General features: G+C 42.2%; 1 protein-coding gene across 2 annotated transcripts; it reads right to left on the bottom strand.

Moving 5' to 3' along the window:
- Window positions 1–438: 438 nt before the first annotated feature.
- On the bottom strand, window positions 439–4,217 carry LOC125538666 (uncharacterized). Of its 2 annotated transcripts, none has more exons than XM_048701935.2 (6): window positions 4,043–4,217; window positions 3,011–3,230; window positions 2,874–2,923; window positions 2,456–2,579; window positions 2,245–2,352; window positions 439–1,231 (listed from the first exon to the last, which is right to left on the bottom strand). In XM_048701935.2, the coding sequence occupies exons 2-6, from the start codon at window positions 3,195–3,197 to the stop codon at window positions 582–584; spliced, it is 1,119 nt and encodes a 372-aa protein (XP_048557892.2). In that variant the 5' UTR covers window positions 3,198–3,230; window positions 4,043–4,217; the 3' UTR covers window positions 439–581. The 2 variants fall into 2 exon arrangements, with proteins under 2 accessions (XP_048557892.2, XP_048557891.2); XM_048701934.2 differs by having other exon boundaries at window positions 3,011–3,227; window positions 4,043–4,216.
- Between the last annotated feature and the right edge of the window lie 12,619 nt (window positions 4,218–16,836).

Below are 16,836 nucleotides of genomic sequence, written 5' to 3'. Positions count from 1 at the left end.
GTGCCTAGCGCCACGCCCAACCAGGTGGACCGAGTAAGCAAGCAGGCGCTGGCCTGCCCATCCCCCGGGCCTCCACGATGCCTCCTCCCTCCGCAGCGCGTGTAATGTCCCCAGTATTTGGCCTCAACCCACGAGCAAACCAGTACACACTATCACCCTCTCAACCAAAAAACAAGAGCAGATTACTGGTTTATACGTTAAAGACAGAAGAAAGAGGAGGCACTGGATGGAACTAACAAGTTGATCAGTCATAGAATCGTTTGAAGATACTTGCACAAGAGACTGACTAAGATCTACTCCCTCTGTCCCATAATATAAGAACGTTTGTGACACTAGTGTCACAAACGTTCTTATATTATGGGACGGAGAGAGTATATATGAATAATATGTGATCCACTTTGCACGACCATAAGTTGCCAAAGGCATTCGGCACAATACTCCAGTAGAAGCGGCATTTTATTACGCGGTCAAATGACAGCAACCTCATGTCCTCGTCCCAATGCCACATCTTATTACACAAGCTACCAAAATGTTACCGCACAGTCCACAAGAAACGACGGACGATCAAGCACTACTACGTCTCACGCGTCGTAGGTGGCCTGGTAGGAGAACCTGAAGACCATGTCGTGCTTGTACACCTGGCCGGGCCTCACGATGGACGACGGGAAGTTGGGGTGGTTGACGGCGTCGGGGTACGCCTGCGTCTCCAGGCACAGCGCGCCGTACTGCCCGTACACCTTCCCGGCCTTCCCCTTCTCGTTGATGAGCCAGCTGGCGGTGTAGAACTGCACGCCGGGCTGGTTCGCCCACAGCTCGAACGCCCGCCCGGACTTGGGCTCCAGGACGCGCGCCACCGGCCGCATCGCGTTCTGCTGCCCGTGCTGCCCGTCCACGGCGTAGTTCATGTCGTACCCGCCGCCGCCGCCCGGGACGACCTTCATCTTGGTGCCCACGGGGATCCGCCTGCCGAAGTCGTACATCGTGCCGGCCACGGGCGCGACCTCGCCCGTCGGTATCATGGACCCGTCGACAGGGGTGTAGTGTGAGGCGAACATCTGGAGCTCGTGCTTGAGGACGTCGCCGCTGCCGTGACCGGCCAGGTTCCAGTATGCGTGGTTCGCGAGGTTCACTGGCGTCGCCTTGTTCCTCGCAGTCACGTTCATGCGGATACTCAGGTCGTACGGGCGGGACAGCTGGTACTTCACGTACACGTCGAGGGCGCCTGGGAATCCTGCATTGCCCAAACATGATTGTTCTTAGGAACAAGTGCAAATCAGCCCTATAGTATAGTTGCGACTCAATGTACGCTAATACAAAAATGAACAAAATGAAAAGCTCGTCCCAAACTGTCACGGCAGATGCAGTATCATCAGTTATCCTCCTCTAGATCAGGGTGGCTATGGAAGCAGGTAGCATTACTCGGAGGGCACGGTGTCATGTAGAGTTACACGGATGCTGGAGATGCGCCGACGTTGAGCTTAGCCCAAGCAGACATGCGTGCATGTGCCCTAGTTGATTTCCGCCCTAGTTCAGGTTGATCCCCTAGCCGGTCTGTTTCATTGTGTCTTATTGTAAAATCCATGAGTATACTGTGTGTTAATTTATATATGCTTCATTTTAATTTTGTTTTAACCAATTTGGTTAATTGTTTAACAGTGTGATTAATTCTGTTATTTTGTTAAATGCTTGGAGCTCTGTTATAACAAAGAATGCTCCTGTGGCAAAGAACACATGGAGGCAACAACACAACCAAGAAAACAAAATTTGATATATTCTGGGATATGAAGATCAACTGAGATATGTTAATGTTCTGTGGGGAAATGATGAATGTATGAGCTTATGTTGAAGTTTCAGTGCTGCATATAATAAACTATGTCAATGTTGATGTTTTCATCTATTAGCCAAAATAGAAGATTATTCAATTGTAGGTGTTTTTGACATGCAAACGGACGCACAGAGAGGGCCATTTGTGAAGTTGGTGCACAACCCAAATGGCTCCTTGGAGGTGGCCGTTTCGAAAGATACACATGACCCAAACACTTTTAGCCGTGAGCCGCTTGGGAATAGGACCCCCTTATCAACAGAGGATGTTCACTAAGGGACGCCTAAACCGTATAGGATGCATTTTTCAGCCCATTAGGGAGGCCTTTTCTAACTTGGTTTCTTTGATTCAGCAAATTCCATACCACGGTGTCAGATTAATCGATGAGCAAAAACTTGGCAATTTTTGTTCATATTAGTTACCTTGCTCTCCGTCCAAGCTGTGGTAGTAGAAGGTGATGTATGGGGAGTCACCATGGCTCACATGCTCCTTCACCGTCCAAATGACCTTGCCGAACCCCTTGGGGCCTCCTAAACAAGCAGCAAGAAGATGATGGGATCAAACTTATCAATCTTACCATATCGTTATGCATGGGGTTTAGAAAAATAGATGAAAGTGAAGTATGAAGCATGCCGTGAATCGTGTTGTTGCCGTCGTTACGGAGAAGGTGATAGGTTTTGCCGTCAAGAACAAAGCGGGCGTTTGCGATTCTGTTGGCTACGCGCCCAACCGTCGCTCCGAATGAAGCAGAGCCATTCTGATGAAGAGACAAACACACAAACACAGAGTGATTTTGAATTTAGGTGTGTTTGGACCTTTAAATCATGCATGTACCATAAATACATAATTAAAGCTGCATTGCATATTTGAACACATAACACGTCCAGGAGCAACTTTCCTCCTACTTTTTTCGCCTCCGTAATACTTTTTTTCTCATGAAGCAGCGTGTGCATTTGCGTGTGTTTCATATCATCTTCCAATAAATAGAGAAGCGAAAAGACTAGAACAATGTATACTCAAACAGTGAAAACAGAGGGACTCGTGATCTTACAGCATATTCAGCGACAGTGTCGTACCCAAGGACAACATCAGCCAAGTTCCCTACATAAAAGAAAGGTTTCACCTCATGAGCAACAAGACGCAAACATGCATGTGGGCTCTTGGAAACAAGAAAAGAGTAAGCCATACCTTTGCCATCAGGGACGATGGCAGACACGAGGGCAGCGCCCCAATTGGTGACCTTGATGGAGAAATCCCCCTTCTTGTTCTTGAGTTCATAGAATCCGGCTGTCGACTTCCGTGCAGCATTGGCGCCGCCAGCCAGTGCAAGGCACAGCAGCAGCGCAACAGGAAGAAGTGCAGCTCTGGCCATCATTGGCTCGTCACACGGGGACGTTGCACAGCACTACTAATGGCAGAGTGGTTTAGTGGTTTGCACGTTGCAAAGGTCAGAGAGGAGGTATGCATATATGGTTAGTTAGCTACTCGAGCATGCATAAGAAATACTGGCCAAGTAGATCAACTGAGATTGCTAGCAGTAAACCATGAAGAATAATAACAACTAAATAATTCAGACATCAGCACATGTGTTGGCACGTTAGGCTGTCAGAGAATATTGTCTTCATCGCTGTGTGTGGTACCTGTGGTTGAAGCTGATGACAGTGACAGCATCAAAAACGATTAAACCTATTTCTGGTACGTACAACAATCCAAAAAAGATTGTCCCCATTATAGTCGCATCCAATTATAGCGATGGCGTAGATTTTCAGGATGCGAGTAGTAGTAAAGCATAGGTGGTGAAAATCTCTGTTATGGCAAAAGCTGCACTGATCTAATCTGCAACCATTTTTGCTTCGCATTATTCTTGAAAGGATGAAGCAGAACTCTGAAAGCTTATGACAACTTGGCAAGTCATGATTGCAGAAAAGGAGGAAAAAAGAATCCAGTTCTACGTATTTTCTTCGTTTGGCTACATATGGAACAATGTACTGTGCAGATCTGTTCTGCAGGGATGAATTGTTGCACACCGCAAGAACTTGCTTCGTCAGCGGGCCAAGAACTAGACTAACAACTCATCTCGACCTCTCCTGCCCCTGCTAATTACAGTACCAAGCCCCCTCTGGCGCCTGCCTCGCTCACTGGTATACAGGCGCTGAACCTCACGAAGCTCCACCACAAAAAGGAATGCGATGCCGGAGAGGGAAAGGGGGAGGAGCTTACCGGCAACAAGGCCCGGCAGAGGGGAGGGGAGGGCGCCGGCGGTGCGCTCGACGGGCGCGGCCGTTCGTCGCCGGGTCGCGTGACGGGGAGTGGAGCGCGCACTGTTTGTTTTGTTTTTTCAGGGGAGTGGAGTGGAGTGCGCTAGATCGGGATCTGGATATTTTCCGCACGTTGCTGGATTATATAGCATGTTTTCTTTTCGATCTGGGGGATATGTTGGGAGGGTAATGGGCCGGGAGATAATCCCGGATACCCAAACAGAATGCGGAAATAGACACGGCTACAGGGCCGCGTTCCCGGCCGCCTGGAAAACCGTAGCCCGTTGCTGCTGCGCTCAACGGCCGCGCTCACGTGGGTAGTCGCTCTGTGTCTCAAAAAAAAAAAAACGTGGGTAGTCGCTCTCATGTTGATGGTAGGAAGAAAATTAATTTCACGCTAATATTAGATAGGATATCAATTAAAAGTTAATTGCATGGATACTATAGATATTGATATTTGATATAATATTAATGGACTATGAAAATGTCAAAACGTTCAGTTTATGGGGATAGATTCGAATAATCTTTCCCACCATCGCTAAGCCCACTTGCTCGATCGCTAATCCCATCAGGCCATTAGCATGCATTTTTTGTTTTTTTTTCTCATCCCCGCTCGATCACTAATCCTCCGTGATCGCTAAGGCCTTCCACTATGTGTTAGGTGCCAAAATTCTGAAAAGTTTGCCACCTACACATCAATGCCAGATACAGAAATATTTAGCATCGGCCACAACAACGTCGAGAATTAGGCATCGATTGAAATTCAGACCCACATATATAAAATAGTATGGACCAGACCAAGACACCCCACTGCCAGCGTCTCTCCTTCCTGACTCAATGCACTCTTCCTGGCCCACTGCACGTACGACGCGCTTAATTTATTTGGTCAAAGGATTTGGCTTCGGAGCATGTAGGTGCTTCGGTGCCCAGCAATTTTTATTTGGCATCGGCTTGGCAACGTAGGGCATCGGTGTCAAATGTCCAAAAAACAAATTTGGCACCACTTTTGGCCTACATAGTGGAAGGCCTATACCCACCAGCGCACGTTTCCTGCTTTTTTTCCTCCTTTAGTTTCTTCTCAATTGGAAAAAATGCGTAAAAAGTAGGAATTGAACATAAGACCTCCCCTTTCAAAGCTATCTCTGATAGGCAACTAAACTAATGAATCCTATATGCATATTTACTGTTTTGACATCTATTTTGTATACATATAACTATGTTTGAGTTAACTGAAGCAAGACTGCTAATCCTGCTAGATTTATCAGGTAATTCACACCAAATTTACCAGGCTAATCATGCTAAAAATATCAGGTTGTTAAAATGTTAATGTCTAAGATACCATGATTTTTCAACGTAAGTTATCTCGTTTGTCATTCAAAAACTACCATTTTATTTACACAAAAATTACTGACGTATATTTCAACATCTGTATAAATAAGTTATCAGCTCTGCTATGCGTATATTACCATATTATTTACACAGATCCTATTAGACTATGTTTTCAACAACTTTTTTTTACGGGTCAAAGTTATCGTGGTGTTTCTATCTACATCATTAGAACCGAAAGCCTAAATTATCACGCTATTTACACAAAAAGTTATTAGAGTATGTTTTCAACAACTTTTTTTCACTAGTCAAAGTTATCGTGGTGTTTGTACCTAAGTTATTAGGTCCGGGATCCTATATTACCATGTTATTTATACAGATGTTACCGGAGTATGTTTCCAAACAACTTTTTTTATAGAAGTCATATCATGGTGTTTGTACCTAAGTTATCATGTCCGGGAGCATATGCTATCATGTTATTTACACGAGAAGTTATTAGTGGTATGTTTTCAACAAAACATATTCATGGGTCAAAATTGTCGTAGTATTTGTACCTAAGTTATCAGGACCGGAAGCCTATACTATCATGTTATTTACACAAAAATTTATCAGAGTATGTTTTCAACAAAAAAAATCAAGGGTCAAAATTATCATACTGTTTGTACCTATATTACCATGTTATTTAGACAGATGTTACCGAAATATGTTTTTAACAACTTTTTTCCATTGGTCAAAGTTACTGTGGTGTTTATACATAAATTATCAAGTCCGGGAGTGTATATTATCATGCTATTTACAAAGAAGATATCGATGGTATCTTTTCAACAACTTTTGTCCACGGGTCAAAGTTATCGTGGTGTTTGAACCTAAGTTATCATGTCCAGAAGCCTATATTATCATAAAAATTACTAGGTGTATGTTTCAATGAAAAAATATCATGTGAAAAATCATGTACATATGACTAAAAATGGAAAGTTCGTCGTTTAATAAAAAAATGTCCAGAGTCAAAGTTATCACGGTGTTCGTATGCAATTTACTAGGTCGATGGTACGTAAATTATCATGTAATTTACACCAAAGTTATCGGGTATGTTTCAACAAACTTTTTTCCTAGTTATCAGATCCACGACGCCTAAATTACCATGCTATTTACACATAACTTATCGGAAAATGTTTGAAAAACTTTTTTGAACTATGTAAAGTGGTATGGAACGTGCAAGAAAATGATCGAACTTAGATGCACAACTTAAAGTAATTGGGACCGATAAGACTGTTGATTCAATTTCTTTTAGAAACTCGTATTAAGAAGGTATAAGTAGTGTGTATCTTGTGAGAAACCAACAAATTGATCTAGCCTAGTTAGTTGTTGTTGTTTGATTGGCACATGTGGTTTTGGGTTCAATTCTTGGCCACCACAACAATTTTTGGCTATTTATCTTGAGGCCTTGCACCATAGAAAAATTTCCTACAAAATCGGATCCCATTAAAGCTGCATTAATCACCGAAGATATGTCGTATTAAAGCACCAACAATTCCACGGCCACGCGATCGGAAAGTCATTAAAGGATAATTATTCTGTGACGTGTCTGTTTCCATAAAATCGGATCTCATTAAAGTGACAATTATTCCGCGGCGTGGGATCATGATTGGGCGGCACCAAGATCATTTGGAATTTACAAATCTCGAATATTAATTGCATGCTAAACATTTTGAGTGCTTGCCACTGAAGCAATATAGATCGTTGAATTGACATGGTTTGATAGTCAAAATTTGTTGGATCTACCTGATGAGGTTATTTTCCACCAGGTAGGCCCGCAACAATATAAGGCTCGGCTAGGGCCTAGGTAGGCCAAGCCCGCACGTGTTACAGACAAAGCCAATGTTAGTAACGGATGTTTACTTGCTTTGGTGATAATACGTGCGTTTGCACTAATTTCCAAAAGAGCTCGGTGATCTCAATGGTATGGACTATGGACACCTCAACCTGGACTCAATCCTTTCTAGTTTGTCGGCCACCCGAACTTCCTTCCGCATCAAATAGTTGGGCATCCCACTCTTTTGGTTTGGCAACCTCGGAGAGTTAATTTCCCATTCCTTGAATATAACGTTGCAAGACATGTTTCTTGGGATGGGAAAATATCACCGCCGCTGGTTCGGGCAATACTTGTCAAGTCAGTGCTCACCTTGCAAGCGGTATACCACGACACTGCCCTTAAACCCCCTCCAAGAAATTTACATAACATCAACAAATTTGAGAGAGCTTTCCTATGGCTGGGTACGAAAAAGGCTACACGAGCAAAGTGCAATGTTAATTGGAATATCATTGCGGTCCAACTGACCTTGGAGGTTTGGGTATCCTAGACCTCGTTAAGTTTGCGAGGGCTCTGAGACTAAGATGGCTTTGGTCTGAATGAAAAGAGACAACCGAGATGTGGGTTGGGTTGGAAAATCCTTGCGATGCAACACTTCGTGGCCTCTTCTATGCCTCCATTTACATTACCATTAGAAATTGCACCTTTTTTGGTATTCACCTTGGGTCGCCGGAGAGAAAACAATTGACATTGCTCCGATAGTCTTCGAGGTCGGAGAGAAAACAATTGACATTACTCTGATAGTCTTCGAGGTCTCTTCTAGGAAAAAAATGAAAGCTAAGGAAAGCCATGCACAAGGACGCTGGCTTGCCAAGATCTATCCACTGGATGATGGACCATATATGGCAAATTGTCACCCTTTGGGTGTACGTGTGCCATTATCACATGGAAGCATATGGCGGGGACTGGGGGCTACTCGCTCACCCATGAGCTCCGCGGTATGAAAGGCTTGGGCACTTCAAAAGGTTATTTTTCTTTTCTTTTCTTGCATTGTTACACTACTAGGGAAAACCCTAGTAGTAACGCGGGTTTAAATCCCACTTAAGGGCTACAGCTATTACTTAGCAGTAACGCGTGCGACAAGCGCTACTGCTAAGACACATAGCGGCAGCGCTTGTTCTGTCCCACGCTGCTGCTAATCTAGCTAGTTGTAGCGTGTTTCTTATCCATCGCTACTAGTACTCTTTTTTCATTTTTAGTGTATTTATACGACGTTATACAAATTTTGGTACAATACCAATTATGAGGTTTATATCATTATGTCCATAACAGTGTGTCAAATGAAGGTGGATTAGGTTTAAGTGGAGGCAATATGTGGTGCATGTCAAAAGTATACTACTAATCCAAACTTGATCTAGTTTGGACTAGTAGTACTTTCTATGTGCACCACATGTTGCCTCCACTTGAATCTAATCCGCCAGCACAAGCTATTTAATCATCATCATAGTCATTACCACCAATAGTATTTATTTAATCATCATAGTCATAGTGTAGCACATCATCATCTTCAAACTCATTCTAGCTAGCTAATCACCACCAACACTAGTTGCGATAGCTATCTAATCACCACCAACACTAGCTAATAATAATCATCATAGTCATTACCACGAACATTAGCTATTTAATCATCATAGTCATAGTGTAGCACATCATCATCTTCAAACTCATTTCTAGCTAGCTAATCACTCCTGCTGCTCTCTCTCAGGTAAAATAACATAAAACATGTATAGCACTCCTCCTTCATCAAGTTGGAGCATGCAGATGAACCTGTCTCCTAATCGTGGGCTGCGCTTTTGATTGCTGCCCCCTAGTACTTCTCTGCGATCATTCACAATTTTGCTCCAGTCGTTCACTATTAAGCATTCCTCGCTATTAGAAATCCTGAATGCACTAAAGTGCATTGTAGGATATCTTGGCCGTAAGCTAACAATATTCATGGTACCTTTAGTCTCGATCCAATCAGGCACAACATTCATCGGGAGTCCCTGTTGAAGAACATCTTATAGTAACATACTTAGCAATGAAGTTTAGATTAAAAAATAATGTATGCAAAAGATGAACTGAGGACAAATAGTAAAAATCTTACCATCTTTCCTAAATAGATGTGACCGTAGTTCGGTACAAACACTATTGGTCGCATGTTTTCAGTACTAACATTTATAAGTGCAGAAAGAAAATTTTTCTTGACAGTATCAAGATCCTGAAGCCATGAAACATAATGACTTAGCTCCTCGCAGTTTAGTTCAGCCCCGGGATAGTAGTAGGTCCTGTCTACCAAGCGCTGGTCATGTTTGCTTGAACGGAAATAAGCTGACAATAGAAATTAGTTGTCAACTATTTTTGAATAAACAATATCAAAGACATAAATATGGTTAAGAAACTCACATAATGGTATAACTGGAGGCGTCTGCACATCGACCCAGATGTCGGTATTACCTTCAATATCATCTTCCGGACGAATATCAAAGGTGATAACCATATCAGGCTCAAATGCATAAGTCTTGCATAGTGCTCGCCAAGTTTTGCATCCAAAATAGATGTAGTCGTCTTCGTTGTATAATTTTGCATGGAAAATATAACCATGCTCGGTCTTCAAGTAAATTTTCTTTACCTCCATAGTATGACTGAAACCTATCTTATCCAAAACAAAAACTCTTGCATGGCAGGGGATACGCTAGTAGAATAGTAAAAAAAAATTAAATTATAAGTTGAAGCAAATGAAGGAGATGTCATGCTTAATTACGAAAAAGACTTGCCGTTGTGACTTACTGTATCCACTTCGAAGTTCTCATCCAGCTTGATGCTGAAGCGCCTATCATCATATAGGAAGATTCCGTCGCACAGGCCGCGCTCGTCTTTGCAGTACTTGCAAATACCGAAATCCTTTTCGTCGTCAGACATTTCCTATGTTCATAGTTAAAACATTAATTGAAAATTGATCGAAGACAACTACCATGATACTCAACACACAAATTCGGGACACTCAATATTTCCTACATATTCTGGCACAAGTCATGCCAAAATTTATGGAAAAATCCGGCATGACCTTTGCTAAAATAGGACATATCAAGCGCCTGAAATTTGCCAGAACGGAAATGAATCAACACTCCAGCAAAACATAGGCCACTCGGAGGTGTAACCTGCAAACATGACCGGCCACTTGGGCAAGCACATATCCTATTTGAGCAACACAAGATATACACTTCAAAATATCTTATAGGACTCATATTGACATGAGCATTCAATAAGCAAAACCAAATCGTAAAATAAGTAAGTATTCAAATTAACATGCATTCAATAAGCAAAAGTAAATCATCCCATGCGTCCGTACATCATCGAATATTATCACTAATACATCCCGAATAGTATCATACATATAACATCACTAATACAACTAAAACCCTAGCGCACGACGGGTATCGGCGTGGGCGGTGGACACCCACAGAGAAGGAACCATCACAGGTGAAGGAAATATGCCCTAGAGGCAATAATAAAGTTATTATTTATTTCCTTATATCATGATAAATGTTTATTATTCATGCTAGAATTGTATTAACCGGAAACATAATACATGTGTGAATACATAGACAAACAGAGTGTCACTAGTATGCCTCTACTTGACTAGCTCGTTGATCAAAGATGGTTATGTTTCCTAACCATAGACATGAGTTGTCATTTGATTAACGGGATCACATCATTAGGAGAATGATGTGATTGACTTGACCCATTCTGTTAGCATAGCACTTGATCGTTTAGTTTGCTGCTATTGCTTTCTTCATGACTTATACATGTTCCTATGACTATGAGATTATGCAACTCCCGTTTACCGGAGGAACACTTTGTGTGCTACCAAACGTCACAACGTAACTGGGTGATTATAAAGGTGCTCTACAGGTGTCTCCGAAGGTACTTGTTGGGTTGGCGTATTTCAATATTAGGATTTGTCACTCCGATTGTCGGAGAGGTATCTCTGGGCCCTCTCGGTAATGCACATCACTTAAGCCTTGCAAGCATTGCAACTAATGAGTTAGTTGCGGGATGATGTATTACGGAACAAGTAAAGAGACTTGCTGGTAACGAGATTGAACTAGGTATTGAGATACCGACGATCGAATCTCGGGCAAGTATCATACCGATGACAAAGGGAACAACGTATGTTGTTATGCGGTCTGACCGATAAAGATCTTCGTAGAATATGTAGGAGCCAATATGGGCATCCAGGTCCCGCTATTGGTTATTGACCAGAGAGGTGTCTCGGTCATGTCTACATAGTTCTCGAACCCGTAGGGTCCGCACACTTAAACGTTCGTTGACGATATAGTACTATATGAGTTATGTATGTTGGTGACCGAATGTTGTTCGGGGTCCAGGATGAGATCTCGGACATGACGAGGAACTCCAGAATGGTCCGGAGATAAAGTTTGATATATGGGATAATAGTGTTTGGTCACCGGAAGGGTTCCGGAATTCACCGGAAGGGGTTCCGGATGTTTCCCGAAATGTTTGGGTACGAGAACACTTTATTTGGGCCAAAGAGGAAAGCCCACAAGGTTTTTGGAAAGAGCAAAAGGAAGTTTTGCGGAGTCCAGGGGCCAGACGCCAGGGTCCCTGGCGTCTGGGTCCAGACGCCGGGAACCCTGGTGTCTGGCCCTGGAGTCCGAGAAGGACTCTTGCCTTTCGGGTGAAACCAACTTTGTGGAGGCTTTTACTCCAAGTTTCGACCCCAAGGCTCAACATATAAATAGAGGGGTAGGGTTAGCACCCAAGACAGATCAAGAAACACCAAGCCGTGTGCCGGCAACCCCGTCCCCTCTAGTTTATCCTCCGTCCTAGTTTTCGTAGTGCTTAGGCGAAGACCTGTGGAGATTGTTCTTCACCAACACCATCACCACGCCGTCGTGCTGCCGGAACTCATCTACTACTTCGCCCCTCTTGCTGGATCGAGAAGTCGAGGACGTCACCGAGCCGAACGTGTGCAGAACTCGGAGGTGCCGTGCTTTCGGTATTTGGATCGGTCGGATCATGAAGACGTACGACTACATCAACCGCGTTGATATAACGCTTCCGCGAACGGTCTACGAGGGTACGTAGACAACACTCTCCCCTCTCGTTGCTATGCATCACCATGATCTTGCGTGTGCGTAGGAAATTTTTGAAATTACTACGTTCCCCAACAGTGGCATCCGAGCCAGGTTTTATGCATTGATGTAATATGCACGAGTAGAACACAAGTGAGTTGTGGGCAATATAAGTCATACTGCTTACCAGCATGTCACACTTTGGTTCGGCGGTATTGTTGGATGAAGCGGCCCGGACTGACATTACGCGTATGCTTACGCGAGACTGGTTTTACCGCTGTGCTATGCACACAGGTGACTAGCGGGTGTCAGTTTCTCCAACTTTAGTTGAACCGAGTGTGACTACGCCCGGTCCTTGAGAAGGTTAAAACAGCACCAACTTGACAAACTATCATTGTGGTTTTGATGCGTAGGTAAGAACGGTTCTTGCTAAGCCCGTAGCAGCCACGTAAAACTTGCAACAACAAAGTAGAGAACGTCTAACTTGTTTTTGCAAGGCATGTTGTGATGTGATATGGTCAAGACGTGATGAGATATAAGTTGTTGTATAAGATGATCATGTTTTGTTGAAGTTATCGGCAACTGGCAGAAGCCTTATGGTTGTCTCTTTATTGCATAAGATGCAAGCGCCAAATAATTGCTTTACAATTATCGCTATGCGATAGCAATAGTTGCAAGAGCAATAGTTGGCGAGACGACCATGTGACGACACATTGATATAGATCAAGATGATGGAGATCATGGTGTCATGCCGGTGATGATGGAAATCATGACGATGTTTTGGAGATGGAGATCAAAGGCACAAGATGATGATGGCCATATCATGTCACATATTTTGATTGCATGTGATGTTTATCTTTTATGCATCTTATCTTGCTTTAATTGACGGTAGCATTATAAGATGATCTCTCACTAAATTTCAAGGTATAAGTGTTCTCCCTGAGTATGCACCATTGCGAAAGTTCTTCGTGCTGAGACACCACGTGATGATCGGGTGTGATAGGCTCTACGTTCAAATACAACGGGTGCAAAACAGTTGCACACGCGGAATACTCAGGTTAAACTTGACGAGCCTAGCATATAACAGATATGGCCTTGGAACACGGAGACCGAAAGGTCGAGCGTGAATCATATATAGTAGATATGATCAACATAGTGATGTTCACCATTGAAACTACTCCATCTCACGTGATGATCGGGCATGGTTTAGTTGATATGGATCACGTGATCACTTACAGGATTAGAGGGATGTCTATCTAAGTGGGAGTTCTTAAGTAATATGATTAATTGAACTTAAATTTATCATGAACTTAGTCCTCGTAGTATTAGCATATCTATGTTGTAGATCAATAGCTCGCGTTTAGCTCCCCTGTTTTATTTTTATATGTTCCTAGAGAAAACTAAGTTGAAAAATGTTAGTAGCAATGATGCTGATTGGATCCGTGATCTGAGGATTATTCTCATTGCTGCACAGAAGAATTATGTCCTTGATGCACCGCTTGGTGACAAACCTATTGCAGGAGTATGAACGTTTGGCTAGCTCAATATGATGACTAGTTTATAGTTTAGTGCACCATGCTTAAACGGCTTAGAATCGGGACTTCAAAAACGTTTTGAATGTCATGGACCATATGAGATGTTCTAGGAGTTGAAGTTAATATTTGAAGAAAATACCCGAGTTGAGAGATATGAAGTCCCCAACAAGTTCTATAGCTAAAAGATGGAGGAGAATAGCTCAAGCAGTGAGCATGTGCTCAGATTGTCTGGGTACTACAATCGCTTGAATCAAGTGGGAGTTAATCTTCCAGATAAAATAGTGATTGACAGAATTCTCTAGTCACCATCACCAAGTTAGTAGAACTTCATGATGAACTATAATATGCAAGGGATAACGGAAACGATTCCCAAGCTCTTCGTGATGCTGAAATCGACGAAGGTAGAAATCAAGAAAAACATCAAGTGTTGATGGTAAACAAAACCACTAGTTTCAAGTAAAGGGACAAAGGAAAGAAAGGGGAACTTCAAGAAAAACGGCAAGCAAGTTGTTGCTCAAGTGAAAAAACCCAAGTCTAAACCTAAGCCTGAAGCTGAGTGCTTCTACTGCAAAGGAACTGGTCACTGGAAGCGGAACTACCCAAGCAATTGGCGGATAAGAAGGATGGCAAAGTGAACATAGGTATATTTGATATACATGTTATTGATGTGTACTTTACTAGTGTTTATAGCAACCCCTTAGTATTTGATACTAGTTCAGTTGCTAAGAATAGTAACTCGAAACGGGAGTTGCAAAATGAACAGAGACTAGTTAAGGGTGAAGTGACGATGTGTGTTGGAAATGGTTCCAAGATTGATATGATCATCATCGCACACTCCCTATACTTTCGGCATTAGTGTTAAACCTAAAATAAATGTTATTTAGTGTTTGCGTTGAGCATGAATATGATTGGATCATGTTTATTGCAATACGGTTATTCATGTAAATTAGAGAATAATTGTTGTTCTATTTACATGAATAAAACCTTCTATGGTCATACACACAACGAAAATGGTTTGTTGGATCTCGATCGTGGTGATACACATTTTCATAATATTGAAGCTAAAAGATGCAAAGTTAATAATGATAGTGCAACTTATTTATGGCACTATCGTTTAGGTCATATTGGTGTAAAGCGCATGAAGAAAATCCATGCTGATGGACTTTTGGAATCACTTGATTATGAATCAGTTGATGCTTGCGAACCATGCCTCATGGGCAAGATGACTAAGACTCCGTTCTCCGGAACAATGGAGCGAGCAACAGATTTGTTGGAAATCATACATACTGATGTATGTGGTCCGATGAATATTGAGGCTCACGGCAGGTATCATTATTTTCTGATCTTCACAGATGATTTGAGCAGATATGAGTATATCTACTTGATGAAACACAAGTCTGAAACATTTGAAAAGTTCAAAGAATTTCAGAGTGAAGTGGAGAATCATCGTAACAAAAATAAAAGTTTCTACGATATGATCACAGAATTAAAATATTTGAGTTACGAGCTTGGCCTTCACTTAAAACAATGTGAAATAGTTTCACTACTCATGCCACCTGGAACACCACAGCGTAATGGTGTGTCCAAACATCATAACCGTACTTTATTTGATATAGTGCAATCTATGATGTCTCTTACCGATTTACCACTATTGATTTGGGGTTATGCATTAGAGACAGCTACATTCACGTTAAATAGGGCACCATCTAAATCCATTGAGACGACACCGTATGAACTATCGTTTGGCAAGAAACCTAAGCTGTCGTTTCTTAAAGTTTGAGGTTGCAATGCTTATGTGAAAAAGTTTCAACATGATAAGCTCAAACCCAAATCGAAGAAGTGCGTCTTCATAGGATACCCAAAAGAAAATGTTGGGTACACCTTCTGTCACAGATCCGAATGCAAGATATTCATTACTGAGAATGGATCCTTTCTAGAGAAGGAGTTTCTCTCGAAAGAAGTGAGTAGGAGGAAAGTAGAACTTGATGAGGTAACTGTACCTGCTCCCTTATTGGAAAGTAGTTCATCACAGAAATCTGTTCCTGTGACTACTACACCAATTAGTGAGGAAGCTAATGATGATGATCATGTAACTTCAGATCAAGTTGCTACCGAACCTCGTAGGTAAACCAGAGTGAGATCCGCACCAGAGTGGTACAGTAATCCTGTTTTGGAGGTCATGTTACTTGACCATGACGAGCCTACGAACTATGATGAAGCGATGATGAGCCCAGATTCCACGAAATGGCTTGAGGCCATAAAATCTGAGATGAGATCCATGTATGAGAACAAATTATGGACTTTGATTGACTTGCCCATTGATCGGCGAGCCATTGAGATTAAATGGATCTTCAAGAGGAAGACGGACGCTGATAGTAGTGTTACTATCTACAAAGCTAGAAATGTCGCAAAAGGTTTTTGGCAAGTTCAAGGTGTTGACTACGATGAGAGTTTCTCACTCGTATCTATGCTTAAGTCTGTCAGAATCATGTTAACAATTGCCGCATTTTATGAAATCTGGCAAATGGATAAACAAAAATGCATTCCTTAATGGATTTATTAAAGAAGAGTTGTATATGATGCAACCAGAAGGTTTTGTCAATCCTAAAGGTACTAACAAAATATGCAAGCTCCAGTGATCCATCTATGGACTGGTGCAAGCATCTCAGAGTTGGAATATATGCTTTGATAAGTTGATCAAAGCATATAGTTTTATACAGACTTGCGGTGAAGCCTGTATTTACAAGAAAGTGAGTGGGAGCACTACAACATTTATGTGAATGACATATTGTTGATCGGAGATAATGTTGAATTATTCTGCAAAGCATAAAGAAATGTTTGAAAGGAGTTTTTCAAAGAAAGACCTCGGTGAAGCTGCTTACATATTGAGCATCAAGATCTATAGAGATAGATCAAGATGCTTGATAAGTTTTTCAATGAGTACATA

The sequence above is a fragment of the Triticum urartu genome, chromosome 2A, assembly GCF_056163025.1.
Source record: "Triticum urartu cultivar PI428250 chromosome 2A, HENAU_Tu73, whole genome shotgun sequence".
In the NCBI taxonomy this organism is placed as follows: domain Eukaryota; kingdom Viridiplantae; phylum Streptophyta; class Magnoliopsida; order Poales; family Poaceae; genus Triticum; species Triticum urartu.
Note: the sequence above shows the minus strand (reverse complement) of the source record. Positions and strands in the feature narration are given on the sequence as shown.

What these genes read in the sequence shown, in the direction of transcription:
- LOC125538666 (XM_048701935.2), bottom strand. Translation starts at nt 3,197, where the DNA reads ATGATGGCCAGAGCTGCACTTCTTCCTGTTGCGCTGCTGCTGTGCCTT. An exon ending in CATCGTCCCTGATGGCAAAG is followed by an intron (nt 2,924 to 3,010) that starts GTATGGCTTACT and finishes TCTTTTATGTAG; the next exon opens with GGAACTTGGCTGATGTTGTC. An exon ending in ACACTGTCGCTGAATATGCT is followed by an intron (nt 2,580 to 2,873) that starts GTAAGATCACGA and finishes TCTCTTCATCAG; the next exon opens with AATGGCTCTGCTTCATTCGG.